The following is a 13,310-nucleotide window of genomic DNA, read 5'->3' as shown; positions in this document are numbered from 1 at the left end:
AATACTATGATTATAATTCTTCAATCAGCATTATTACTATACCATACATTAATGTTACTGAAATGGGCTTCAAACTTTTGGTCTGTATCATACCTACAGAATGATGCAAATGTGACATACAGAGTGTTTTTTTTCGTGAATTTTGACATTCTGATTTAATTTTCGGGGTTAGATAAACCATGCTGCACATGTAGGTTTCGGCTTAGTATACCCTTTTTGCAACAACCTGTATAACATTAGCACAATATAAATAAGGCCCCGTTTCATCGCTTTCACTAAACCTTATCGAGTTAGTTGCAAAACAGTTTTAACTGTTAAAGCTATGACGTTCATTTCACGACATCATTCTTACAATACATTCAAACATCCCACATCGAATCACGAAGTTATCTCTAAACAATGTAAGGATTTCTAACAAGCTGTGAATAATTAGTTGTTCAAGTAACAATAAAATATAGAGTTTCCGCTATGTAGCACGGATTAGGGTCTTTGCACCTGCCGCCGCGGCACGGGTCTGTTATCGACGTCGATAAACTCATTTAATGCGCGTTCCGCCGTATTTATGGCGAATCACGATATAGTGACTTTGTGTACGGCGATAAAGAACCCGTGCAGCGGCAGCTGATAAATACTTATAAATACAGGTTGTCGCAAAAGTGGTAACATATTACCTACTAACTACTACTAACATATCATCGCCTATCAAAAATCTGTCCAGATCCATACACATTACATCAGATTAGACAAGCCAGCGACGCTGCCTAAGGATTGTTCGGTGGTGGTAACACTGGTAACCCCACACAAGTACCTACGCCTACCAGTTATTTTAATAATTCATAAAACATTATTGCGCTTCATTTTGAATTTGATAAATAGACGATGTTTAAATGAAATTAGCAATGGCAGAAATATAAATTGAAGATTGATTCAATCACATTGTTTGATAATATTTCCTCACTTAATGGTCAATAAACAATTTTAGATTACTAAGCCGATTTGGAGAGGCATTGAACTGTACCTAACGGTCTGTTTTGATGAATCATTTAGTATTGAGTTGCACAAAAAATACTTGTCTAACATGATAATAAGAAGATACTTATGAACATTGTTGAATTTGACATTAGAAAAAAACATTAGATAAGTAGGTACTTAGTTCTTTGTAGGCGTTTAGAAAAAATCAATTTATCAACTATATTTTAATACAAAATAGATTAAGTGTGAGTGCAAAAGAAATGACTTGACAAATTTAATAATACCCTACTTCTACCATTGAGCTTTTATTTTGAATTAGGTTTTGATGTTTCAAGATTTGGGATTTAATTGAACTTTAAGTGCAAATTTCTCCATAGTCGGTTAGGGCATAACCAAGTATTAGTGGTTGAGTTTTGACACATATGTGAATTTTATATGGAGATGACGAATAATTGATGAACGGTCCCTGGTCGGTTAGATAACCGACAAAGGAGAAATTGGCACTAAACGGTTCGACAGTAGGTTAAAAAAATGCTGATTGATTTTTGCTTTATTTTTGTCTGTGACAACATCCACAAACCATCTGGTTCGTATGTCGTTAATCTAAGGTTTTTATGTTTTAAACAATAAAGAAGCTTCATAATGTAACGCCTACAAAAAACACTCTTGAATATACAATTAACTTTAATAAGTCTATTCAATTATTTTTCTGGATAACGTTCACAGGACTTTAGGGAATAATATTTTATGTACGAAGGCACTTTTGTTCATAAAATATGTGATTAAATTATCTACTGAATCTTTACACATTTTTTTAAGAAATAAAGAATTTAGTATCGTTTTCTACAATTTCTCGAGGCATTTTTTATGCTAAGGCTCTAAATATAGAAGCTTCGCAGAGGAGATCCTAGGAGAGGTCTATGTCCAGCCCATATAGGTACCTAAAGATATCATAGACAGAGGCCTTCGGGCAGCTTGAAAACATCTGACAGTCGGGTTGCCCACTTACCCGACAACTCTCTCAGCACAAGCTTGCTTGTGTTGGCGTCCACCAACCCGCACTTGGCCAGCGTGGTGGACTAGGCTTAAACCCTTCCTTCATTGGAAGGAGACCCGTGCCTCAGCAGTGGGGAAGTGATGGGTCGAGATGATGATAAATAGGCTCTATGTAGAATTGCAGATATCTGTTACAATTTGCGGGACTTTTATACTAAGTATACAGTATATACATATTAATTACTAGCTGTTCCCGCGCGCTTCGCTTCGCCTTAAAAAGTTTTCCCGTGGGAATTCCGGGATAAAAAGTAGCCTATGTTCTTTCCCAGGGTCTAGACCGTATGTGTACCAAATTTCAAACAAATCCGTTCAGTAGTTTTGGCGTGAAAGAGTAACAGACAGACAGACAGACAGACAGACAGACAGACAGACAGACACAGTTACTTTCGCATTTATAATATTAGTAAGGATGTATACCACTGTTCCATGCGTGGGCTTACGTTCGTTGGCGTCACCCAGACTTTACACAAAGAGGTACTGTGTAACTACCTACTACCATCTACTACCTTATTTGAAACCCTAAGGTCATCCACTTTATAGTGGGCGGGTGATGTGTCCACAATGATTCAGAGTCTCTGTTATGGAGGATTTGAATTTTGAATAAATATAAATATAATATAAACACTCACACCTTGTACTAATGTACTCCCTTGCCGGGTAGGCAGAGGTACATTGCTGCAGCTGCACCTACTTTTCGTCAGTGTTTATGTTAGTCCCAATGTATTAGGGAGCGGGCCTATTGCCATTTGACGGGCACATCCAAGACCCGAGAACAAATATCTGTGTTTAAACAAATATCTGCCCCGGCCGGGAATCGAACCCGGGACCTTCGGCACAAGAGTCAGCGTTGCTAACCGCTGCGCCATCCGGTCGTCCGTTGAATTTCGAACTGGATGGATATGCTTTGTTTAGTATGGACATGTTTAATGTAGAGATGACTAGCTGGGCTACCATTATTAGTTTAGTTTGATTTATTCGGGAAACAAACAGCTTAGAATACTATTAATTACCTAATATAAGGATTACTTTTAATACTCATGCCAACAAAGATATCTCAGATTCAAAACACACGTTAAAAGTACCTATTTGGTGACCAAAAACATACTTAAAATTCAAAATAACAATATAACAAACATTACACATAAGAAATAATGACAAACATGAGAAGGTTATATCTTGTGCTGTTTTATATATACATTCATTACCACCATTAGCAAACCGAGAATCTAACTCAACAATCATCAACATCAACTTTTGTTCTAGTAATCATCCCTTTCGGCTTAGTATGCCACTATTTGCAACACCTTGTATAATATATCTTATATACTTACGTACCAATAATCTGCGAAACCTTATAAGCAATGCCTAAAGATATGTATGATTAAATAAATATAAATAAAACCTAAGCCTCAAAAATACGTCGCATTTAATACAGCTTACTCTAATCAATAAAAATGATTAGAGTGATGATTAAATGATGCGAGCAGACGTAGGCTGCTGCAAGGACAATCTCTGTAAGTGGGGCTATACCGTTGGTACCAACCTATGCGACTGTGGTACCGCCCCCCAGACTATGGAGCATTTACTCTCCTGTCCCCTGTGCCCTTCCACCTGCACACGGGAAGACTTACTCCAGGCCAACCAGAATGCTATCAAAGTTGCTTCTTTTTGGTCTGGACGAATATAAAAAATCGCATTTCACTGACACGAAAGAAGAAGAAGAATAAAAATGATAACAATCGAAGTACATAGGTAGGTACTCACCTTTGGCATAAACCATGTGAACCAGCCCAAGGCATAAAACTAGCTTTAAAGGAGACATTTTTGTGATGACTTTTCACTCCACTATTGTAATAAATCTGAAACAAAAGAAATTAGTTTTATTATAACTCAGATCATAAATTGTTATAATTAACAGCCTATTTATCTTTTGTAAGAAATTATACTTTTCTTATAACGGGAGCAGCCTATACAAGGTGATGCAAAAGTTGTATCATACTAAACAAAAAAGAAGTGACTCAGGGACTTTTAAATAATTTATTTACGAATTTCCAAAAATAAATAAACAAAACGAAGACGACCGAATGGCGTAGTGGTTAGTGACCTGACTACTGAGCCGATGGTCCCGGGTTCGATTCCCGGCTGGGGCAGATATTTGTTTAAACACAGATATTTGTTCTCGGGTCTTGGATGTGCCCGTAAAATGGCAATAGGCCCGCCCCCTATTACATTGGGACTAACATAACACTCTGGCGAAAAGTGGGTGCAGCAATGCACCTCTGCCTACCCCGCAAGGGAGTACATTAGTACAAGGCGTGAGTGCGTGTTTTTTTTTTTTTTTTTTTTTAATAAACAAAAGTTGTTGAAATTTACCTCCTGAGTCACCTCCTTCTTAAACTCTAACATAAATATTATGTTCAGTCCGCTAAAAAGAATATTCTCCGGTAAAAAGCATAATTAAAAGTACAGAGGACGATGTATCTACGTAAATACCCATACATAGGTACATTCTGTATCAGTAGTACCTAGGTACCGAATATCCCGTAAAGACTACTTTTTACGGTCTAGGTCATACAACAAAGCTGGGTTTAGCTATAAACGTTACGACTTTAAAAGTTAAAGTGAGAAGGCTTGTCCGATGGATGGGCCCAAAAGCACGATAACCCAAGGAAAAACCTAATATTATAAACGTGAAAGTTACATATATATGAGAGATATTTTTTTATGAAATTTGGCCTGTAGTAAGCTAACACCCTGCTGGATAACACATAAGCTATTTTGTTCCTGAGTTCGCGGGAAAAGCTAGTAAATATTATATTAATAACATGTTAAAACGAATTGTTCGATTCATTTGTACATAAATTTACGTTAAAATGTATATGTAAGCAATATCAACAACATTATTATGTATGAATGCTACGAAATAATAATATATTCAGCAGAATGTTTTGCAATTTCGTTAGTAAGTAAGTAGTACAGAAGAATATAAGGTAGGTAATATAGGTAGATTAGGTCAGTCCTTCCCCTGTATTCTGTAAATCCGAGTGGGATCGGATGCTATGAAATGGCTGTCAACTTAAAGAATTATCAATTAATGACTTTTTACTGACAAATCTGTAGTAAGTATGAAGATTTGTTTTTGGTTAATAAATCACTAAGTTTTTTCCAATTATCACCCGATTCTAACGCCACAAAAGTAACACAATACCTACAGGGTCTGGTCGTTTTATTGATAAAATTGAAAATAACCACATTAACAATTCTCCCTCTTTCTGAATCACAAAAACTTCAAACCACATATTTTTCATGAGTTGTGCTCCTATTTATTACTATGTATGCGAAAAGTACGTACCTAGGTACATAATTAAAAACCTACACCTTAGTACCCATCTACTCACTTATGTTTCTTTAAAAGCAAGTGGTTTATTAACAGACAACGATTTTATTCCAGTAAGTACACCTGAATTTAATTACAACCAGGTACCTACATATATACAGGGTGTACAAAAACTAAAGGCTCTTTACTGAGTTCCGGATTTTATTATTGTACTCAAGAGCACTCTCTGTTCCGTCACTCTTGCTAGTCAAATAATTGTGACGTATGACGTATGACTGACACGACAAGAACTAGTGCAGTGGTTCACTTATGAAAAAAAATCGTAAAGCCACTGCTCTAACCATGACTCTATTTTGCTGGGGTAGAAGGTATTTCGTTTCTTTGTATTTTTGTCATGCCCATATATTTTTAGTACGGAGGAAATATGAAACGATATTAATTTCAGTTAACATAGAAAAATATATGTTTTTAAAAATATATTTTCTTTGTTTACTTTATTTATAAATGTTTTAAACTTTTAGTTTTTCTGATTTTACTTTAATTAAAATCATATGAAAGCTGTTCGATTAGAAGCTCATTAGACTAACATTTACTACTCGCCTTTGCTTTCTAAACACCCTGTATACACCACACTTAGTACAGTTAATCTGTCCGTCCAGCGCAGTGGGCAACGCTTGGCCGCCCGCCACCGAGGCGTGTCGGGTTTGAATCCCGACCGAACCTCATTATTTATTTAATTATTACGAATTAATCACTGGGAACAGACACTGAACGGAATCTCATTAGAGATTTCTGCCTATATAGATACAGGGTGTTATAAAAATGGCAAGTACGGTCGCCTGCGCCTAAAAGTATACAGGCGGAGTTTTTAAAATAGCGATCTCATGCTCACATGCTGTTCTAGCACATCCACATAAACACCACTGCTACACACATCACACACAACACGTCCCCGGATTTATAACAGATGTAGCTGGTCCCTTCATCATCGGGGATCGCCATTTTATAAACTCCGCCTGTATACTTTTAGGCGCAGGCGACCGTACCTACCTATACTAAGCCGAAAGGTGCCCCTCTGGAGGTCATTGTGAAAAAAATTGTTCTGTGTTTAGAAAAATTACGAGTATGAAGAAACCCAACGATATTTTATACGAACTTGAAGCAGTGTCAATGCAAAAGAAATGTCTCTACAAATAACACCCCACTTTGGTGGAATTGAGCTCTTATTTTGCATTAGTTTGGTTGGAAGATTTGTGACTTTATTTATTTTAGCAATGGTTGTCATTAGGTTGAACGTAAAACGGTTTGACAGTAACCTAAATGCGGAAAGATTTTTTTTTGTTTCTATATGTGAAACTTGATCGTTAATCTATGTAAGAATACAGACGACCGAATGGCGTAGTGGTTAGTGATCCTGACTACTGAGCCGAAGGTCCCGGGTTCGATTCCCGGCTGGGGCAGATATTTATATAAAACATAGATATTTGTTCTCGGTTCTTGGATGTGCACGTAAAATGGCAATAGGCCCGCCCCCTATTACATTGAAACTAACATAACACTGGCGAAAAGGGGGTGCAGCAATGAAATGAAATGAAATCGTTTATTTTTTCGACGTAGAATATTAGAATTACTTGTCAAAAGTCATAATCTACCACCATTTCACAAAGGCCCCGTCATTAAGGAGGAAAAAAATGGCGAAAGAAACTCCTCGAGCATCTTTTCAACTTTATGCTTATAACTAAATGCACCTCTGCCTACCCCGCAAGGGAGTACATTAGTACAAGGTGTGAGTGTTTGCATGTATTGTATTTATGTAAGAATAAACCGTATAATATACAGGTACTTATAACGAAACACGAGGTTAGAATAGGTTCTAACCTCGTGTTTCGTTATAAGTACTTTAAGAATAGTAACTAGGGTTACTATTCTTAAAGTCCAATAAAAATAGGATTTACATAACTATCTACTAAATTACTGACATCATTCCAAGGAATTATGCATTCTGTGGTCGTAAATACAGCAATTATATAATGGAGAAATTATGCATTTAATATCTCGGAGAAAAGTAATAAAATTACTAAAAACATGAAATAGGTATTTTATGTACATTAATTCTTTAATTGATGTTATGTTATGCTGCTTAGATAAGTCAAGGTTATACCTATATTTATAATCTGAAATTATTATTATTCTTATTTTTTTAAATATTGTATTTAATCCTGAATTTATGTATTAATTTGATTTATGATAAATTGTACTTATGTTAATTCTTGTGCTCGTTGTTAATTGTATTGTTTTTTGTTTATTGAATTTTATGACATGTACTGAATATAGATCAAGTTATCTGAAATAAATGAATTTAATTAATTTAATTTATACCGTGGTAGGTACTTATATCTATTACAAGTTCAATGAGATACCTACTAGGTAGGCCCGTCATTACAGAAAAGTAAGGTATATGTATTGAAAATTGTTATACCTAATAGCGGTATTGCTGCATATTATAATCTACAGGGAAAATGGTTATACTAAGCCGAAAGGGGGTGAGGGTATTCTATTCTATTCTATTCTCTGTGGTGGTGTAAGTACCTGCACCTGGCTCTCTCGAGTGGAACCTTTGTGCATGTCCCCAAGGTCTAAACTGCCTTCCTAAGCTTGGACCATTTCCCACCACGCTGGTCCACTGCGGGTTGGTGGGTTCACATATCTAGATGTGCTAAACCTAGATATGCAGGTTTCCTCACGATGTTTTCCTTCACCGTAAGAGCGATGGTATACATTGTACTTAAGTTAAAAGAACTCATTGGTACATGTCAGCGCCGGGATTCGAACCCGCATCTCTTGGGTGAGAAGCGGGCGCTTACCCGACTGAGCTACCACCGCTCCGGGGGTGAGGGTAACTCAGGGGGTCATTCTGAATAACAAATACGCTCTCTATAGTAAAAAATCACGTCAAAATTTCTTTTGGTATAGTATTTCGGGTATGTGTAGGTACCCTTTTTGCAACACCCTGTAAAGTCTTAAAAATAAGGTTGTTCACAATCAACCCGGAGATCCCTAAGTCACCCCTTTCGGCATACCACGAGTAGGTTAAGTTCGGAATGCAGCGTTGTGATTGGTCGATTTTCCGGTAGGTAGGACTTAAGTTAATGCTTAGGTAGAATTAATCAAATGGGAAACTGTGCCTATGTCACGCATCACTCACTTATCATCATCATTATTACAATGAATTCTTGCATTTTTCTCACAATTTATACACATTATGTATACAATGATTCTTTTATGATTATGTTTTTGGTTGTATTATGAATAATGAAGTTGTAAGAAAATAAAAAAATAGCCATATTTCAATATTTTTTTGGTTGTTTTGCTTTAGTAACATCTTAATAAACTAATTAAAAATCAAATTTGCATTATTCTACTTAAATTAGACACAATACCTCAATAAGTCACCCTTGATGAAATAATTGACATTGAACCCACGCAACAGTGACACGACACTCACCACCGCAACCAAATGCAAGTTTGTTCCAATATACAGGGTGTTGCAAAAAGGGTACAGGTACTAAAGCAAAACCCTACGTGTGCAGCATATAAATTATAATATCATATAAATAATAAATAAAATCAGATTATAAAAATTCGAAGTATTTTTTTAATTAAAAAAAATCTTGTCTTTGTTTACGAGATTTCATAGAAACATTGTCGGTCACGTGACTTTTTACATGGGGAATACCCACTTACATTGTTTTACGAATTTCTAAAAGCCAATGTTGTTCAGATTGAGTTGTGCAACAATTTTTCGGATGTGCACCTTGACATTTAACCTTGGACATCCTTTGTTTTCGTGTGAAGAGTTGTGTTCCTAGTTTAGTGACTATCTTTTTGATGTGCACTTTAAAAGGGACATCCTGTATCTTCAGACGACACTGGGCAAACCTGTATTATAAAGGGCACCACTAATATATTGTTTGAGCTTGACACTCGCATCTCTGAGCCGTTATTTTAACAGATATTTCGGAGTATTGCTATTTAGACGACCGAATGGCGTAGTGTTTAGTGACCCTGACTAATGAGCCGAAGGTCCCGGGTTCGATTCCCGGCTGGGGCAGATATTTGTTCTCGGGTCTTGGATGTGTCCGTAAAATGGCAATAGGCCCGCCCCTATTACATTGGGACTAACACTGGCGAAAAGTGGGTGCAGCAATGCACCTCTGCCTACCCCGCAAGGGAGTACATTAGTACAAGGTGTGAGTGTTTGTTTGTTTGTTGCTATTTGAGTGTGCTCACAAAAACATAGTACATTCAACAAATGAGATATGCATGCCATAGCGGCATCAGCCAATAATCGTCCACTGCTGGACATAGGCCTCTCCCAAGGAGCGCCACAACACTCGGTCCTCAGCCTTCCTCATCCAGCCACTACCGGCTACCCGCCTAAGGTCGACAATCCAGTGGGCAGGAGGGCGTCCCGTTTGAACTTAAGACTTAGGTATCTCATGGGTGAAAGATTTAGATTTATCAATGATCTCAAACGAGAGGCAGAGGGGTCAAATCCTGGATTATACCAATGAATTCTTTTGAATCAAGGAATTTAATTACAAATTTAATATCGTGAGGAAATCTGCACATCTAGATTGGTCTCACAGTTCACCGTGTGCATTGTACTAATTCAAAACCAAATGTACAGAGAAAAAGCCGGTGGCTCGAGTCACCTCTGTCTACCGCTTTGATGAAGTTCATATATTGTTCATCCAAGGACTACCACAGTCGTGAGCATAATCAGTACCCGTATGTACTGTATAATAGGTATATGAAAAGTAACGAAAATTAATTACCAAAGAGCCTTTTATGAAACATTTCATAATAATTACTGAAACAAAATACGACGTGTAATTTTATACAAAATTTCAGCTGAAAATTTATAATTGCTTCCGTCGTCGGTTTATATTGTAACATGATGTTACTTAGTAGATAGATTTGTACACAAGAACCGATTTTACAAAGCTTTTATACAAACACGTGTACCAAAAAGGCGGTCTTATCACTAAAAGCGATTTATTAAGGACTTACATGCCTTCGTTTCGTACAAACAACAAAAGAGATAAGTTATGGATGCAATAAATGATTGAGTATTATCTTTATATTTTGTACACCAAGAATAATAATAATAAATTATAAATTTTAGTTATATAACAACTTACTGGGGTACAAAAGGCGGTCTTATCGCTTATAGCAATCTTTTCAAGACCACCTTTGGATGGATGTGGACTAAAAGAGACTTCAATAGGGTACAGTGTACTTACTATAAGGAATTTACCTACTTATATTCCCCCATGGAATAAATCATGGATTAAATCATGAAATTAAATATTATATTCCTTAACGAATCTAGACTCCGACCACGGTAAATAAGAAACTTATAATGATAAAAACACATCTTATAGATAAAGTGCTTTTGCTTATACTAAATATATTGGCATAACTTAAAAGAACTAAGCTTCATCAACCAATTGGCCACTTAGTAGACATGATAATAAATTTCGTAACATAGTTATAAAACTAATACAAAATACAATGCATCATTCCATACAAGGTCCTAAAATTCTTCTCATATAACAGCATCCTTTAAACAATACAACTTTAGACTATCAAGAACTAAAAAAGCACAAAAAACTTAGGTATCACTTACCGTATAAATATCCTCAAAAGGTCATCTCATTTGAACACAATACTAAAATCTGCTGTCCTTGTGACAGTTAACTAGATCCTTACAATGCAACAGCTGATCACACAAAATGGCGGAAAGAAATTCGATTTTCAAAATTCGAAAGAAGGATTCTATTTGTTGATAGTTTTGACGGTTTTATAGTGTGTTTTGTTTGGTTGCGCGGGCGCTGCTTTTCTAGCGCTGGTTCGGCGTGCACTGCCTGCGAGGTGTAGGTTCGATACCGGGCTGGGTTGCCGTGTTTGGGTGAGTATTTCTACCGGTAGAATAGCGGGAACGAATAGAAAATTGAACATTATGTAGGTATAAACAATCAGTTTTGTTTCTTTTTAACAACAAAGGAATGTTTCCTTTAAATAAAATTTGCTAACTTGAATATTTGAGGAACACTGTAGAGAGATGCGGGTAGAATGATTAAACTGGAAGCCTGTTTGTAAACATTATAAAGATAATAGATGGGAAAGAAAACGGCTAGCATGATGCTAATTTTAATAAACTTCGTTATTTCAAAATTATGCCTCAATTACCTAATATTTTTGATTATTTAATTTATTTTTGACCGAGTAAATAATTGTTGAAAAGTACAAAAAAACTTTCGTAATTCAACGTAAATCTATTGAATAAGAATATAAAAAAATGCATATTCCCTATTATACATTTTGTTAATCATCTTACACAAAAGGTATCATAATTATTTATTTATTTATTTATTTAATACTTTATTGCACAAATATAACATAAGTGTACAAAAGGTGGACTTAATGCTAAAAGCATTTTCTACCAGCCAACCTACAGGAGGTACAAGAAAACAAGTAGAAAGGTGCAAAAAAAAAAAAAACAGGAAAAACTAAATATAGTCACTAGATAATTAAATTAATAGAAATACATAAAATATATTTACATATTATACTATAAATTATATATATTTTGCCGGGGACCGGGATCCCGGGCTTGTATTCCCTACTAGCATCGTAATATTAAGAAACATACCCAGTTAATATAAAAATGAGTTTCAAAAACTAGAGTGGAAGAAGACAATTTGCTCTTTATCATGATATGATAGAGATTCTGAAGGCATATTTTAATTTAGCATTAGCAACGTAAAAATTATTGATTGATTCATTAAATTCTATGATTGCGTTAACCTCAATTTTCATAATATGAACTTTGCTTTCAGGCCTTAGCAATAATAATTATGACATAAGTAATAATCTATTTATAAAATGATTCACCTTACATTTTGTGATTTATCGGATCAAATTTGTAACAAAACCTACCATCACAGTAGAAAGTCCTTACACTGGCAACACCAGCCATACTTGACTATCCGTGCATCGAATACGAAGGCTCTATAAAGCTGTTTGAGTAGGTGTATGCATACGGAAGTGTGTGTATGTATGTGTATTATATATGTGTGTGTGTGAAAAAACTAGCGTTTTGCCGCGTCTTCGCTCGAGTGGATCTGGGGGGTCACTTTAATGCGGTACGTTAATGCAACGAAATAGAGTCGTGTTTAGTGCATAACCTCTCCGAAACTTAGTTTAAAATTAGTCTATGGTTTAAGATAGAGTGACCTCTCCGGTGTTTATGATAATGTAGTGATTTTAATTGATTGTGTTTAATTTGAATATTTCATCGTCAGTATTTAATTAATGGCTCTCACATAATGTTAGATGGAATGTGCTTTTGTTGGTAACTGTTCATAATTACTTACTATCAGGTTGGACTTATGGCCAGTTTTAATAACTACTACTTACTTACTATAACAGTAATTTATAGTTTTATATTATATTGACAAACATAGAATATATTATCTACTTACTTCCTATCCTATCTTTAAAGCAAGGCAGGCAAAGTTAAATAAATAAATAAAAGTTGCCTAAATAAATCTTGTTTATCTTCTTCTTCCTAGGCTTTTCCTTATTTAGGGTCGGCTTTGTGCGTCATGTCACGCCATTTTACCCTATCCTCTGTCATATCCTCATTCACTCCACACTTTCTCATATTTTCTTTCACACAATCAAGCCACGTCTTTCTTGGTCTTCCCCTCTTACGCCTTCCTTCAGGTCTCATTTACAACACTTTCTTTGTCACATTCTTCTCTTCTCATGACATGCCCAAACCAAAAAAGGCGATGGCTTTTCAACTTCTCCACTATAGGAGCCACTTTCATACTTCCCCTTAACATATACACATTTCGTATTCTATCTTTTCTTG

General features: G+C 35.8%; 1 protein-coding gene across 1 annotated transcript in view; it reads right to left on the bottom strand.

The window, feature by feature from the left end:
• The window catches only part of LOC105398625, a 66,759-nt gene extending 55,448 nt beyond the window's left edge, over window positions 1-11,311 (bottom strand). Inside the window, exons 1-2 of the mRNA XM_048626346.1 lie at window positions 11,058-11,311; window positions 3,793-3,887 (exon numbers count right to left, since the gene is read on the bottom strand). Of these exons, the coding sequence (XP_048482303.1) occupies window positions 3,793-3,850 (58 nt within the window). The 5' untranslated portion in view covers window positions 3,851-3,887; window positions 11,058-11,311. The remainder of the gene's footprint in view (window positions 1-3,792; window positions 3,888-11,057) is intronic.
• Between the last annotated feature and the right edge of the window lie 1,999 nt (window positions 11,312-13,310).

This window comes from Plutella xylostella, chromosome 2, assembly GCF_932276165.1.
Source record: "Plutella xylostella chromosome 2, ilPluXylo3.1, whole genome shotgun sequence".
In the NCBI taxonomy this organism is placed as follows: domain Eukaryota; kingdom Metazoa; phylum Arthropoda; class Insecta; order Lepidoptera; family Plutellidae; genus Plutella; species Plutella xylostella.
Note: the sequence above shows the minus strand (reverse complement) of the source record. Positions and strands in the feature narration are given on the sequence as shown.